General features: G+C 46.7%; 1 protein-coding gene across 1 annotated transcript in view; it reads left to right on the top strand.

Moving 5' to 3' along the window:
• Positions 1-16,923, top strand: part of SGSM1 (small G protein signaling modulator 1) — a 96,653-nt gene that overhangs the window by 62,623 nt on the left and 17,107 nt on the right. Inside the window, exons 13-19 of the mRNA XM_083583816.1 lie at positions 2,006-2,144; positions 3,148-3,212; positions 4,466-4,611; positions 4,767-4,895; positions 7,283-7,465; positions 7,909-7,980; positions 9,450-10,052. Coding sequence (XP_083439942.1) covers positions 2,006-2,144; positions 3,148-3,212; positions 4,466-4,611; positions 4,767-4,895; positions 7,283-7,465; positions 7,909-7,980; positions 9,450-10,052 — 1,337 coding nt within the window. The remainder of the gene's footprint in view (positions 1-2,005; positions 2,145-3,147; positions 3,213-4,465; positions 4,612-4,766; positions 4,896-7,282; positions 7,466-7,908; positions 7,981-9,449; positions 10,053-16,923) is intronic.

The raw sequence follows: 16,923 nt of genomic DNA on the forward strand, positions 1-16,923 counted from the left end.
TTAGGCCATGGTGCTCCAGTGGGACATGTAGGGGTGATTCATGGAAATTTCCCTTCAATCATTTTGGTGTGGTAAAATTGTTTCAAAGTGACTCTGCTGCAGATTTGGAGTCAGCATGTCATTGCAGGGCTCTTGCAAGCCAGTTAGAGGAGAGCTTGTAATTGGAAGGCACAGCAGAGCCTTTGCTCTGATGTGAAACCAGCCAGGGATTATTTTGAAAGTTTTGCTGTGAATTGTAACTTAGCTGCCTCACAGCTCTTAAGTGCTTAGCCAGTTCTCCATGAAGTTTACTGTGAGATGGTGAGCACTTAAGGTTAGTTGTTTCTGGGATAGCCAACATGGCCGCCGGATGTTGCTGGACTACAACCTCCCAACACGCACACCCAGTTTAGCCCAATGGTCCTGGACAATGGGAGTTGTAGTCCAACATCATCTGGGCAGCACAAGGTTGGCTACCCTGAGAAAGGGTTTGTATCTTTCTCTTCATCAAAGATCCCACAGTGATTTGCAAGATTTCAAAAATACAACATATATTTTATAACAAGACAGAAAATGTGAACTGGATTCTGGAAAAAGTACCGGTATATAGATAGGTAAAAGGTAAAGGTAAAGGACCCCTGACAGTTAAGTCCAGTCGTGAACAACTCTGGGGTTGCGGCGCTCATCTCACTTTATTGGCCGAGGGAGCCAGCGTACAGCTTCCGGGTCATGTGGCCAGCATGACTAAGCCGCTTCGGGCAAACCAGAGCAGCGCACGGAAACGCCGTTTACCTTCCTGCTGGAGTGGTACCTATTTATCTACTTGCACTTTGACGTGCTTTTGAATTGCTAGGTTGGCAGAAGCAGGGACCGAGCAACGGGAGCTCACCCCATCATGGGGATTTGAACCGCCAACCTTCTGATCAGCAAGCCCTAGGCTCTGTGGTTTAACCCACAGCGCCACCCGCATCCCTTATATAGATAAGTAGAGGGTTTTAAAAGAGGATTGGACAAATTCATGGAGAGTAAGGCTATCAATGGCTTCTAGCCCTTGAACTCTAGTTTTTGAACTCTGAACAGCATCCTCTGTACTCAGCCCAGCTCCTGCTTTACCTACACATCCAGAGGAGGTAAAAGCTGTGGCAAAAAATAATTGAGACTTGGCCAGCTCCAGAGAATGCTTCTGAAGCTGCCTAGAGACAAGCAAAAGCCCAGGCATCTCTGCTGTCCTACTATGCATGGAGGACCCAAGAAAGTTAAAGGCTGGGTGAGAGGATCCTGTTTTCCTGCCTCAGCTCATCCGGATGACCCTGTCTCACTGGTGGGGGTGGGGGCTTTCCAGAGGACTCCCCTCCACTCCAAACATCTTGGATGGAACCATTCTTCCCAGCAATAGAGCTCTTGATTCTTTCCCCTTTCATCACAGGAAAAGGGACCCTGCAAACACCAGAGGCAAGGTTTCTCTCTCCTCTGACCTCAGGGTTCCCAGTTCCCTTGAGGCACACAGCCCCTTGCAAATGACCCCAAGTTAGTCAGCAAGGAATAGGAGGTGCACAGCTTGATGGCTGAGCACCTGTGCTGCATGCAAGGGGTCCCTGGTTCAATCTCCAGCACCTCTGGGGAGGGCTGGGAAAGTATCACTGCTTGAGACTGCTGCCATTCAGTGTTGACAGTACTAGCTAGATGGGCTGCGTACAAGGCTGCTTCCCTTGTGCTCCCTGCAAATTCATGCATTTTCCTTGGAGACTGAGGTGGTTATCTTGAGAAAAGCCTCCTTAGGTGCCACCTTTGGTTGTGCCAATGAGCCCAGTTTGTGGATGCTGGTGCAGTTGACCTTTTCTCTCTTTTTAATTGAAAGCCTTCCTGTGATTGGGTGAAGATTATGCAATTGGTTTAATCAATGTAGCCCTCCAAATATTGTGTGTCTGATTTTTCCCAGCTAGCTTTCCCTCTCTCTCTCTGCTCCTGGGATAAGCTGCTTCAAACCTTATCCTGATGTTGTGCTATTCTCTTTCTGCATTTCTAGCCCCGCAGGATCTGGTCGACACCCAGATGAGCACCCTCCCTTCCATGTGGCAGCCGGGCACCCGCAAGTCCTCCTGCTCGTCCTGCTCTCAGAGCGGATCCACGGAGAGTGGCCCCTCCAATGGTTGCAACCATGAAAGGCAAGGCGACAGAGGCTGGCTTGGGGGTGAGATGGGGCTGCTCTCTGCCAGGGAGCCCAGGTGGCCTCACAGAGGCAAAAGGGCTGACTTGAGGGCTGGCGGGGTGAGGTCTGGAAGGACAATTAAAGCACATGACTCTCCCCAGAGAATCCTGGGAGCTGTAGTTCAGGAACATAGGGAGTCAGACCCATCTAGGGCAGTACTGTCCACACCAACTGGCAGAGGCTCTCTGGGCTCTGTAGCCCTGACTAGAGAGGCAGTTGGGGATTGGCTCTTGGAGCTTCTTTGTGCAAGGCAGATGCTCTGCCTGTGAGCCACGACCCTTCTCTCTCAAGGGCTACTAGCCACGAGGGCTGTACTCTGTCTCCACGGCTGGAGGCCATCCTGCTTCGGTAGAGCAGTTGCTGGAAACCTCAGGAGGGGAGGGGGCTCTTGAGCTCAAATCCTGCTTCAGAGTTTCTCAGCATCTGGGTGGCCACAGTGAGACCAGGCTGTTGGGCTAGAGGGGCCATTGGCCTCATGCAACAGGATCTCTTTGTGTTCTTAATTCCCAGCACCCTTAACAAACTACAGCTCCCATGATTCTTTGGGGGGAGGCTCTCACTGTACGGTGTGGCTCAGCCCACAGCCAGGTGCAGTAGCACATACATTCTTCATTATTATTAGCATTTTGAGTTTTATTGTGTTATTATCTTGCGTTATTATTATGCTCTTTTGTATAATGCCTTTTATAGACCGGCGGCTCTGGGCATGAGTTTATGGAACTAAGGGGGCAGGAGCCTGGAAAAGTTCAGGAACCCCTGTGTAGGATGCTTTTAAATTGCTTTTAATCTTGTGAGTCACTAAGGAGGGAAATGCTATGCTTTGAATGGCAGCTAATGTGTTTTTGAAAAGTACATCTTGAAAAATGGGATTATTGCTTGTGGTGTATCCATTTGCAACAACCCATCCTCTGGTTCCTTATAGGACTGTAGCTATACCCCCCTTCCCTCTCTCTTCCCAGGGCTCCTCTGAAGCTGCTGTGTGATAACATGAAGTACCAGATACTATCTCGAGCGTTTTATGGCTGTGAGTTTTCACTTCATTCCATTTTTAGTCACCACTTGGAAGTCAGGGGAACAGCCTGCTTAACCCTTCCCCCACCATTTCTTTGAAATTTGCTCCCCCCCCACCCTGTCTGCTGCATCTCCTGATGAAAAAGCATTTGGGGGCAGGAGATGGAATTACGATTTTGGGTGTAGAAATAACCATGGGGGAGAAAGGGTTAAGCAGCCTTTTCTGTCTTCTGCTGCTTTTCATTTTAAAAGGTGATGACAAAGAAGTACTTTTATATCCCCTATAGCACTATGGCCTTGCAATTAAGTGTGATGTGGAGTTTGCCCCAGTATTGTGAACTGAAGGGCAGAACTACCTTGGTTCTACTACTGTGACACCAAAACTGCAAGAATATTTTGTTTATCCCAGACTTCCCCTGGCTCTTAAGCCAAAAAGACTTTGCAGCTCAATAAAGTTCAAGATGATATTGGCCCTCAGGATTATGATCTATCAGACATGGCATTAAAGAAAAGAGATGGGAAGGGAGAAGGAAAAAACAGAGTCTGGCACCGGTTCTTAAAAGTGACGAAGTTCTTAATAAGGATCAGCTGGGATAGAATTGGTGCAGGTAGCCTGTGGAATGGCTGCCAGTTGGTGATGGTTGATGGAGGCAGCTGGCCTCTCATCCCCCTGCCAGGGGACTAGCTCTGCTTCCCTTCTCTCCCTCTGCCTTCAGTCTATAGCAGATGTTTGGAACTACAACTCCATCACCCCAGTGAGCATGGTCATTTGGACTACAGCGCATTGAATCGTAGAATAGTCGAGGTGAAAGGGACCGCCGGGCTCATCTAGTCCAACCCCTTGCAATGCAGGAATGTTTTGCTCAACATGGGGCTTGAACTGCACCCTTGACACAGTTGGGTTGACTGGGATTTGCAGTTTAGAGCACCTGGAGGGCACCCAGCTTGGGCAGGGTGGTTGATACAACCAGTTCAGATTTTCTTTCCTCTAAGTGACAGCATGGGTCAGTGGACATGGAATCACAGAACTGTAGAGTTGGAAGGGGACCGAAGGGGCTCCTTGGGTCCTGACATGGTCCTACAGTCCCTCCTCCAAGTCAGGCGGGTGGTGGGGGTCCTTCTTGTGCCAGTATTGCCCCTCCCTGGGGGAGCAATCGGCAGTGGTGCTTTAGCCGCCTCCCCTACCTGCCCTTCCCGCTGTTGAGGGCTGGTCTCTCTGGGATTGCCCTCTGTGTAGCCTCTTTCTCTCTGCTTTCCATGGCTTAGGGCTGGCCTACTGCCGGCACCTCTCCACGGTGAGAACCCACCTCTCGGCGCTGGTGAACCACGACATTGTGTCACCCAGCGTGCCCTGCAGCGCCAGCCAGGGGCTGACCGCTGAGGTCTGGGAGATGTTCCTGCAAGACAGTACGGTAAGGGGGACCCCCAGTTTGCCCTGGCCAGCCCTGGGGCACCGTCGGCTCTGGCCCTGCTTTTGAAGGCGGATGGTTGAGGGCTGGCGGGGGGGGGGGAGGAAAAGTCATTTTCTCTTTACTTGGCCTCAGTTTTCAGTGAACTTTCCCCACAGAGCTATGAGGAGAAAGAGCTTTTGCGGCTAGTCTACTTCGGAGGGGTCCAACACGAGATCCGGAAAGCAGTCTGGCCTTTCCTGCTGGGACATTACCGGTTTGGGATGTCAGAAGCTGAGAGAAAGCAGGTGAGATAAGTAAAATTACTCATCAGTATGCCATGAAGTCTGCAGTGCTTGTGTTACTGAATCTGTATTTAAATGCTAAACAAGACGAACGATTAGTGGATAAACCACTAATTGGATTTCTCTTAATGGCAGAGCACATGTGGTTAGAGTCACATTCTGGAAGGGCTTAAAAGGTACAGAATTGAACGCATGGTACAAAAGAGGGTGAATCATTGCCTAAACGGCCTCGGCCCAGTATACCTGAAGGAGTGTCTCCACCCCATCATTCAGTCCGGACACTGAGGTCCAGCTCCGAGGACCTTCTGGTGGTTCCCTAACTGCGAGAAGCCAAGTTACAGGGAACCAGGCAGAGGGCCTTCTCGGTGGTGGCGCCCGCCCTGTGGAACGCCCTCCCATCAGCTGTCAAGGAAATTAACAACTATCTGATGTTTAGAAGACATCTGAAGGCAGCCCTGTTTAGGGAAGTTTTTAAATGACTGATGTTTTAATGTATTTTTAATCTCCCTTTGGAAGCTGTCCAGAGTGGCTGGGGAAACCCAGCCAGATGGGCGGGATATTATATTATTATTATTATTATTATTATTATTATTATTATTATTATTATTATTATTATTGCCTTATGGAAAAATTGACCCACACATGAAGAGGAAAAAGACACCTTTGCTGACCTCTTCCTGACCTCTTCCTGACAAGAGGAAGGGAGCACAAAGACACCTTTGCAGGAGAATGGTGGAGCTTCATTCCATTCAAAAATTCTCCAGAAAACCAAAAGTTTATACTAACTAGTGGATCACTTAATAAGAATGTGTTTTATAGATATACGTACCTCTTTGCTGCTATTTTAGTATTATGTGGGGCTGATTTAAACTTCCATTTGCTCTCTTTGCATAAGTCCTGCCTCAAAAATTGACTTTGCCCAGTGGAAGAGGGCTCCATTTTTCTGCCTCATACTCAGGGCACTTTAGAGCTGGGGTTGGCACGTTCCTTACCATTGCAAAGTGGCTGAGGGTGTGGTGGGGGCATTTTTCTTTCCGCAAAGCATTTCTCTGGTGCTCCTCAGCCTTGCTGCCTGCCCTCACTTCCTGATCTGAAAATGCAGTGCATGGTTAAACTATGGAACTTGTTTCCACAGGAGGCAGAGAGGTCTACAGACCTTTAAAAGAGGACTCATGGAAGAGAGAGCTATGGGCGGCTCTCTGTGGCTCTGCTGTGCCTCCACAGTCAGAGGCAGCAAAGCTTCTGAATCCTAGTTGCCAGAAACCACAGTGGGGGAGAAGGCTGCTCTTCTGCTTGAGCCCTGCTTGTGGGCTTCTCACTGGGGCATCTGAGTGGCCCCTGTGAGGCTGGACTAGGTGGTCCCTTTTGCCTGATCCAGCAGTCTGTTGTGTTCCCTCCTGATCTCTTCCCCATGGGCTTTCATTGAAACTTGGGCACGCAGGAAGTCAGCAGAGCCCAGACTACTGGGTGGATGATTTTAGACTGAGAGAAAGGACTTCCAGAACTACTCCTTGGCCACCTTAAAAATAAGGCAGGCAGGACAAAATCCTGCACCCCACTCATGAGAAGCAAACTGAAATTTTCTTGATAATATTCAAATCAATTGATGGCAAATGATTTTGCGGGATGGGAGGATTGAGGAAGAGCCGTGGATCAGTGGATCAGGTTCAAACTCTGTAGAAAGTGGTCAGGCCTGGCATTGTTCTGTGCTGTGCAGTCTAAGGTATCACACTGCTTAAGGCAGCGCTGCGAGTGGTTTAAGGTTCTGGATTTAGGCTCCAATCTCTCCGGAGGCATAGGTTCAAATTCCCCTGCTGCCAAGTGTTATTTTCCCTTGCTATCTGCACCACTTATCCTCTCTTGTGTGAGAGGCAGTGTGCTTTAGTGCTTTAGTGGTTAGAGTGTCAGACAAGGACCTTGGGAGACCAGGATTCAAATCCCCACTCGGCCATGAAGCTCACGGAGTGGCTGCCTTCTCGCAACCTAACCTCCCTCACAGGGTAGCTGCGGGGATTAAATGAAGAGGGAAGGAAACCATGTTTGTTGTTTTGTTTATTACATCTATATACCATCTTTTTCTTCCAAGAAGCTCAAGGTACATGGTTCTCCCCCTCCTCATTTAATCCCCACAACAACCCTGTGGGGTAAGTTAGGCTGAGAGGCAGTGACTGGCCCAAGGTCACCCAGGGAGCTTCATGGCTGAGTGGGGATTTGAATCCTGGTCTCCCAGGTTCTAGTCTGACACTCTTACCATTATGCCACTTTTGAGGTACTTGGAGGAAAAGGTGAGACATAAATCCAGCAAACAAATAAATGAAACTGGGTTCAGTTCTGCTCCAGGGTGGTGTGGTGAATGCAAGGGCCTCTCCCAGCTTCTCTCTTGGCTTCAGGTCGACAGCCAGACTCGCGCCTGCTATGAGCAAACCATGGCAGAGTGGCTGGGCTGCGAGGCGATTGTCCGACAACGGGAGAAGGAGTCTCACGCGGCCGCCCTGGCCAAGTGCTCCTCAGGGGCCAGCCTAGACTCCCACATGGAACACATGATGCACCGAGATTCGACCATCAGCAACGATGTGAGTGGGGGGGGGGAATCAAGGTCCATTGGAATTGAGTCAGTTCCCAGATGGCTTCAGAATGCGTAAAAATAATTTAAATCTCTCAATTTCTCCCCTCCACTGCGCCCTTTCCTGCAGCACTCCCTGGAGCATGTTCGCATTAAAGGCACTAGGATACCACTTGGAACAGCCATGGCCCCCCTCCATAGAATCCTGGGAGCTGTAGTTTGTTCAGGGTTATGAGAGGAGAGTCTCCCTAGTCCCCCCCCCAGCTGATTGTTAAAGCACCTTGTGAGTGGAAGGGGGCGAGCAATTTAAAAAGAGGGGGCACTGTTGGTTCTTGCCCCCCCAAGCTGGCCTCCTCCCCTGATTCCTGGCATCAGCGCATTCTGCCCGCACTGCAGACACCTTGACTTGTCCCCCTGGCCTGGTTCTCCCATGCGCCTCCTCTCTTCCCACAGTCTTCCCAGAGCGGCAGTTCCGGCCCACAGAACCTGACACGGCTTCAGAGCGACTCCAGTGGCAGTACCCAGGTGAGGTGTTCAGCCTGTTGGATCCTCGGGGGGGGGGGGGGAGACTCCAAATTCTGAGCTGCTGTGCAAGCCTGAGACACAGCACTGTGTAATGGTTAGAGTGTTGGCTGAGGACCTGGGGAACCAAAGTTCAAATCTCCACTCAGCCATGCAGCTCACTGGGTGGCCTTGGCTGCCAGTCACTGCCTTCTCACAGCCTAGCCTACCTCACAGGGTTGTTGTGGGGATTAAAGGAGGATGGGGGAGAAGCACGGACACCAAATTGAGCTCCTTGGAGGAAAGGACAGGATAAAAATGTGATTGTATGTTTTTAATAGATTGTCTAGATAGATGGATCGTTTTAATTCTATTAATGCTACCTTGTTTTTTAATCACTGTTCCCCCCTTCATGTTTTTAGTTGTTCTTATTTTACCTGTAAGCTACCTGGAGTGCAGTTCAATCCTCAGTGGTCTCCCCAGCCGAAGGGTCTCAGGAGCAGGCTGGGAAAGACCCCCAAGGCAGAGATTCAGGAGAGGCCCTGGCGAAGCTGGGTGAGCCAGTGGTCAGATCTGGCAGGTAGATAAAGTTTGCTGTAGATCAGCGGTCCCCAAACTTTTGGGGGCCGCTGCCCCCTGGGCTCCATCATTCCATCTCTAGAGAGAGCATTGTTCAGAACTGCTTTTGGCCTGGCCCACTACAGTAAGAAAGATAACAACACAACAACTATTTGCACCTTTATTCAGAATCCAATTTAAACTATTTAGTTTAATTAATTCAAGAAAACTGATTAACTTGATCCAGTAATACCAGCTTTTCAAAGTCTGATAGTCATTTATACCTCCAGTGCCCCCTGCTTCCCCAGACCAGCCTTGAATGAACTGGATAAAAGCAGGTTTGAAAAGAGAGATCTTCAGAGCCAGTTCAGAAACCATCAAAGGGGCCAAGTGCAGTTCCAAGGTGGGGGACCCACCACTGCAAAGGACCTGCCTCACTAGACTGGTACCCCTTCCTGATGGGAACCTCTACAGCCAATCTTAAGAGCCAGGCAGCTTTGTGTGGGTGCTGGCAATCCGTGGAATAACCTGGCTCCAAGCAGTTTGTGGCTTTCAAGATGGCAGCCAGCACTTTGAATTGGGCTGGCAACCAATCTGGAATCTGAATTATATGCTGTGATCACTTGGCCAGAAAAAGCAACAGAGCATTTTGCACTGGCTGAGGCTCCTCGGTGGACTCAGCTATACAGCTGCAAATAAAACGTTTTAAATGTGTTGTAAAGTGCAATATACAAATGTGACTCTAGATGGCGACAGTGAGCTATGCAAAATTCAATGTATTTTTCAAAACTTTTAACAAAGCTTTTTCACAGCATTTTTTATACGTGTGTAGATTCCACCAATATCTTGAAAGGCAGCTCCATGCAGAGGCCATTGCAGTAGTCAGACAATCTGATCCATTCCTGTTCTCTTTTGGCCTCTCCTTCTTTGCCCAGGTGTTTGAGTCGGTCGATGAGGTAGAACAGCCCGAGGCAGATGCCAAACCTGAAGATGGCAAACGGCCCAAACTCTCCAACGGGATGATCCCAGACGGCGCCTCCTCCCCCGACCCTTGCTATCCCTCTTCCCAGAACTTTTTGGTCACCTCCCCATGCTCAGAGCAGATCTTCAGCACCAAGGACAGTATGGTGGAGACTGCAAAAGCCACTCTGTGCCACTCTGCCCAGGCGAGCATGGCTGTCGGCCAGGGACCTCTCAGTGTGGACAATGCCCTTGTGGGTGACACACAAACAGGGGAAGGTTTGCAGGGCCAGGACAGCCTGGAGGAGCTCCCCACCACCAGCAGCTTAGAGGAGTTTATCCTCATGGGCAAGGAGCACCCTGATAAAGAGGGGGCATCTCTGTCTATAGTGGGTGTGACAGGCAGCTGGCCAGACCACAGTGTGGGGCAGCAGAACTCCATGGGGAGTGAAGATGACCTCTCAGAAGAGCCAGAGATGGAAAGCCTGTACCCGCAGCTGGATTCACACTCCCTGGCTGTCACTGACTTGACCATTAGCGAAGTCTCGCCTGTCTCCTCGTCGGGGGTCACCTACTCTGTGAGTGTGTGTCAGGGTCCCTGGTCCCTGGTTCCTCCTGATCTTTGGGAACAGTATTTTGTTTTGCTTTAAAACCCAAAAGGAGCAAACATTTTAGGCAGGGTGAAATTTTTGCTTTGATTGCACTAGAGCATTTATCTATTCACTTGCTAACTGTTACTAACTACTACAGTGGTACCTCTGGTTATGTACTTAATTCGTTCCGGAGGTCCGTTCTTAACCTGAAACTAACCTGAAGCACCACTTTAGCTAATGGGGCCTCCCACTGCCACCACACCGCCGGAGCACGATTTCTGTTCTCATCCTGAAGCAAAGTTCTTAACCCGAGGTAATATTTCTGGGTTAGCGGAGTCTGTAACCTGAAGCGTATGTAACCTGAAGCGTATGTAACCCAAGGTACCACTGTACAGCTAATTTACTTGCTAGCTACTACTAATGTACTACAGCCTTGCCTTTCTGGCAGTGTTCTCAAGACAGTTTAGTTTCTTAAATGATGGCCCACAGTTGTTGGTGTTAAAATTTCTATACTGCCCTTCTTCTGAGGATCACAGGATGGTTTACAATATTAAAAAAACCCAGTTTGTTTTGGGTTCCACACACCAAGCAGGCCACACGCTGGATTTGATTTTTGCTGTGGGTATAGATGTGATCATGTCCTCACTTGCGGAAGTGCCATGGTCTGAAAGCCAGGATTGACTCCCTCCTCCCTCCCGGGTGGCGAGCCTATTTGGGCTGACCCGTGAAGGCTGATGGATCCTGATGGATTTCGTCAAGCCTTGCGGAACCCTGCTTCCCCTGGCGGCTCACTAGATGAGCTTGTCAAGAACTGGAATAACCGGCTCTTGGCGGCCACCAATGAGATCACACCTAAGCGCCCTCTGCGACCCCGCCGAAACCGGGCCCCCTGGTTTACCGAGGAGCTCCAGGAAATGAAGCGGGACCTCAGACGGCTAGAGCGAGTATGGCGGCGTGCTCGCACCGGAGCCTCAAGAACATCTTATAGGACGTTTATGAAAGCCTATGAGATGGCAGTGAAAATGTAAAGAAGTTTTACTTCTCAGCTTCCATTGCTTCTGCTAGCTCTCGCCCAGTGCAACTTTTTAGAATAATTAGGTCTTTAACAACCCTAGAGGAACAGCCAAATTTAAATACGAATTTGACCCATAGCTGTGAGGCATTTGCAAGCTTTTTTGCGGAGAAAGTCTTGCTGCTCTGCCGTGACCTCCCTGCCAATTTGGATACAGTAACAGAACTGGAGGCCCCTCGACTCTCCTTGGGTCCAATATTGGACCACTTCGATCAGATACTCCCTGCCAATGTAGACAGATTCCTCCGAGCTGAAAGGCCCACCACTTGCCCCCTTGACCCGTGCCCATCTTGGCTGATTAGAGCATGTGCAGACGAGGTGTGGGCCCCCCTGGGTGAGATCATCAATCAGTCCCTTGGCACGGGGACTTTACCAGGGGAGTTGAAGGAAGCAGTGTTGCATCCGCTCTTAAAGAAAACACCCTTAGATCCTTTAGATCTATCCAATTACCACCTGGTTTTGAATCTTCCGTACCTGGGTAAGGTAACTGAGAGAGCGATTGCCAAACAGCTTGGTAGGTTTCTGGATGAAACATCGGCTTTGGATCCATTCCAGTCCGGCTTTCGCCCTGGTTACGGGACCGAGACGCCTTTGGTCACCCTAACAGATGATCTCCGTAGACAGCTGGATCAAGGCGGGTCGGGACTGCTGATTCTTTTAGATCTGTCAGCAGCCTTCGACATGGTCGATCACGAACTTTTGTACCACTGCCTTGCCGATGTGGAGATTCAGGGCACAGTCCGACAATGGCTGCGCTCCTCCGCTTCCGGAGGCGGCGCCAACGGCAATGGCGGTCTCCTTCTAACCGGGAGGGAGAAGCTCTGCGGAAAGTGGGTCTGTCCGCTACGGCGAAGCGGAGACCCTTCCAAAAATCACAGGCAGAAGAAGCCTGTGAGCGTGGGACTCGGCGGGCACCATTAGCGCCCCCCGAATTGGCAAAGGAACCCCGTAAGGGGTCCCAGAGCGTAACGGGAGGCGCGGTGCTGAGAGTCAATTGCTACTTCCGTGGGGCGAAGCCGCACAGCTGTTGCCGGAGAGCGCTGACCTTTTTCCTGTGACAATTTGGCTGCTAAACAACTACCCGTGAGTAGGTGAAGCTTAAGAAATTGGGATTAATTTGACACTGAAGCGGGAAGGTGTAAACAGGAAGTCCACCTTCCGTTTTGTACACAGATCAAAGCAAAGACGCTTCTAAGCTAAGACCTGGAGAGCGGTGCTTTTAAACTTCTAAATCCGGACATTAAAGTGAAAGAACTCCCCCCCCCCAGGATAGTGGGGGGGGGGGAGAGGGGAAAGTGACTTTGTTTCTTCTGGGGAAAATAGAGACAATTGCTTAACTCCTGGGACGGACTGCCAGGTGCATTAGAACTGTTGCATTGAGAGTTGCACTTTCTATGGACATTGTAACTTTTTAATGGTTAACTCTGCAAAGGAGATACTTGTTGAAGGTCTTCTCTGGACTTGAAACTCTTGCTAGCTTTTTCTCTTTTTTCTTGAGGGGGTTTAAGAAAGTTGGAAAAGATTTTTTTACTATTGTAAATTGAAGGACTGCTACAGTAGCCCCCTAGAGGAATATTGAAGTGGTACATCCAGCTGGGGGATTTTTCCACTCTGGACTTTGGGGATTTTCCACGGCAAGACCTGACTGTGGGAATCGACCTTGACGCATAGATAGAGGTGGGATGACGGATAGAACAACACGTTCGGGAAAGGCTAGAGTGCAGCAGCCCAGCACAGTTTCCCAGCAACGCAGACCATCTGTTCCTGGCCCTCCTGTGACACAGGGGGAAGACTCTGTACAAGTTGAGTCAAAAGGAATGGCATCAGAAGGGGATTTTACTTCTGTGTTAAATAAAATCTTTGAAAAATTGGAAGGCCTAAGCAAACAAGTTACGGAACAATCAACTAAAATAGACAATTTGGGACAGAAGGTGAATTCTAATACAGAATCTATTGAAAAACTGTTGGAAGAATCTGCGTCTAAGAGAAAAATAGCTGAGGAAGCAAGAGAAAAAGCAGTGGCTGTAGAGGAAGAAATAAAACCTATGCGTAAACAGATTGGGGATCATCAGTCACTTCTGTCTATGATTGAACTGAGGGAGAGACAGATTAATTTAAGGGGCAGTACCAGAACTTGAAAAAGATAATTTAAGTGACTATCTTACGCAGGAATTTGGAAAATTTTGGAATTTGGAGTTGGAGAAAGACTTTAAGATAGTAAGTGCGTTTAGACTTAGAAGAGGAGGAAGGAAAAACAGGGTGAGAGACTGTCTGGTTACCCTTCGAACGAAAGAAGAGAGAGATAAAATACTGAGTGCGCACTTCCAGAAGACTTTGGAGATAAACGACTCGAGAGTGGAGATTTTTAAGGATATACCGAAACATCTATTGGACCTTAGAGCTAACTACAGTGATCTGGTGACCCTACTGAGAAGAAACAGAATTGTTTTCAGGTGGGAATTCCCCCAGGGATTATCCTTTAACTTTAAAGGGAAAAAGTTCAAAATAAGATCGTTGGAAGATAAGGAAAATTTTTTGAAAGACCACGAAGAAGGCCTGCAAAAAGAAGTGATAGAAGAATTAAGAGCTTTAAGAGCAGGAGTACTAGACATAGCACTACCACCTTTGGGACTGGAAAAACAAAAAGAAGGGATACCACCGTCAGAACAAGAAGAACTTTTGGGAGCAGTTGGAGGAAAATAGAATAACTACATCATGTCTCTGCAATTATTAAGTTGGAATATTCATGGATTTAACTCCCCGGAGAAGAGGAAGAAAATCTTTCATTTATTGAAAAAGGAACAATTGGACTTAATTTGTTTACAAGAAACTCATGTGATAAGGAAAGTACTGATTAATAAAAGATTGGGTCAAGAGTTTATTTCATCGGACAAGGTTAAAAAGAGAGGAGTTGTTATTTATGCCAAAGAGAGCCTATCACCGAAATTTGTTTTTAAAGATGAACAAGGAAGATGGGTGGCAATTGAAATTCAATCACAAGGAGAAAAATTTTTGATTGTAGGAGTTTATGCACCAATTGAGGGGAAATCTGAATTTTTTAGGAAATTGCAAGAGACATTGTTTGACTACATGGACTATAATATTATCCTGATGGGAGATATGAATGGAGTGGTATCTACAAATATGGATAAGTTGCAGAGACAAGTTGTAACTAAAGATGGCAGACTACCAAAAACCTTTTTTGAACTGACTGACAATATGGACTTGATTGACATTTGGAGATCCAAGAACCCCCTTGGAAGAGAGGGAACATTCTTCTCTGAAGCCAACATGACATGGACAATAATTGACCAAATATGGATAACTAGAGGACTGGCACCTAAGATTCGAAAAGTGGAAATTTGCCCAAAAACCTGCTCCGACCACAATGCGGTGAAGATGGAGATGAAACTAACACCAATCGGCTCCTTCAGATGTAGGATGAATGACACTTTATTTAGTGATCAAGAGGTCACTAAGAAGGCCCAAAAAATTCTGAGAGACTATTTTGAGATAAATTTGAATACTACGGTTGAAAAAAGAGTAATCTGGGACGCAAGCAAAGCGGTTATGAGAGGGTTTCTGATCCAACAGAATGCATTAAAGAAGAGAATACAAAATGAGAAAAAAGATAAAATCTTGGAAAAAATAAAAGAAGGAGAGAAGAAATTAAGAGCGAAGCCAAAGTCACAAGAGATTCTGAGAGAAATAAAATTATATCAAGTACAATACATGAAAATGATAAATCAGGAAGTTGAATGGAAAATTAAGCAGATGAGACAAAAGACATTTGAATCAGCTAATAAATGTGGGAAACTGCTAGCCTGGCAGATGAAAAAAAGACAAAAATTAAATACCATTACAAATCTGGATGTGGAAGGAAAGAACATACAGAATCCATTGGAGATTAGAAAGTGTTTCCAGAGATATTTTAAACAACTATATACACAAGGGCCACAGAAAGAGACTGATATAGACCAATTTTTAAGAACAAATGGATTACAAAAAATCTCTCAAGAAAATAAGATAATGTTGAATCACAAAATTACAGAACAGGAGGTTGAAGGTGCCATTCAGAATATGCAGTTGGGCAAATCTCCAGGGCCGGACGGTCTTACCTCCAAATACTATAGATCTTTGAAAGATTGGTTAATTCAGCCACTAAAGGAGGTTTGTAATGAAATTCTGGAGGGGAAAAAGGCGCCAGAGTCGTGGAAGGAAGCTTACATTACACTCATACCGAAAACTGAGTCTGAAAAGACACAACTTAAGAACTACCGCCCCATATCCCTGCTTAATGTGGATTACAAAATTTTTGCTGATATTTTGGCTAACAGATTAAAAAAGGTATTAACTGAAGAGATACATAAAGATCAAGCAGGCTTTCTTCCAGGTAGACATTTGTCTGACAATACGAGGAATATAATTAATATTTTGGAGAAGCTGCAAGTGAATTTTATTTATCTTGGAATTTTATGAAGAAAAATCTTCAGGGAATGGGGGTGGGCCAAGGGTTTGAAAATGGTATAAGTGCAATCTATTCAGAGCAAAAAGCTAAGCTAATAGTCAATAATGTGATGACAGAGGAATTTAAGATAGAGAAAGGGACACGACAAGGCTGCCCAATTTCCCCTTTGCTTTTTATTTCGGTCCTGGAGGTTTTGTTAAATATGATCAGAAGGGACCGTCTGATTAAAGGTATTCAGGTTGGAGCCAAACAATATAAACTGAAGGCTTTTGCAGATGACTTAGTTTTGACGTTACAGGAGCCAGAATCTAGTACGAAAAGAGTATTAGAATTGATTCAAGAATTTGGTCATGTGGCAGGATTTAAACTGAACAAGTCAAAAACTAAAGTTCTTGAGAAAAACTTAACACCGATTGAGAAAGAGAGGTTTCAGAAGGAGACTGGTTTGACATTAGCTAAGAAAGTAAAATACTTGGGGGTTAATATGACTGCTAAGAACTTAAACTTATTTAAAGATAACTATGAGAAATGCTGGACAGAAGTGAAAAAAGACTTAGAAATATGGTCAAATTTGAAGCTTTCCTTGTTGGGTCGAATTGCAGCTATAAAGATGAATGTATTGCCAAAAGTGTTATTTCTGTTTCAGTCATTGCAAATTTTGGACAAGATGGACTGTTTCAAGAAGTGGCAGAAAGATATTTCTAGATTTGTCTGGCAGGGCAAGAAGCCCAGAATAAAATTTAAAATACTAACTGACGCAAAGGAAAGAGGTGGATTTGCCCTGCCGGACCTTAAACTTTACTATGAATCAGCAGCATTCTGCTGGTTGAAAGATTGGCTGCTTCTTGAGAACACAGACATTTTGGACTTAGAAGGTTTTAATAATGTTTTTGGGTGGCATGCATATTTGTGGTATGACAAGGTTAAAGCACATAAAGCATTTAAAAACCATATTGTCAGGAAAGCATTGTTCAATGTCTGGATAAGATATAAAGACTTATTGGAAAATAAAACCCCAAGGTGGTTGTCACCAATGGAAGCGAAGGCTCAGAAAAAGCTCAATATGGAGGCCAAATGGCCAAAATATTGGGAAATTTTGGAACAAGAAGGAGATAAACTGAAATTGCAGAGTTTTGAGAAATTAAAAGATAAAGTGCGAGACTGGCTTCATTATTATCAAATAAGAGAGGCCTACAATCTGGACAAAAAAATTGGCTTCCAGGTGGGAAAATCAAAATTGGAAACAGAATTGTTAGACCCCAAAACTAAGATACTTTCAAGAATGTATAACTTGCTGTTGAAATGGAATACGCAGG

Source organism: Podarcis filfolensis, assembly GCF_964270895.1.
Source record: "Podarcis filfolensis genome assembly, chromosome: 13".
NCBI lineage: Eukaryota > Metazoa > Chordata > Lepidosauria > Squamata > Lacertidae > Podarcis > Podarcis filfolensis.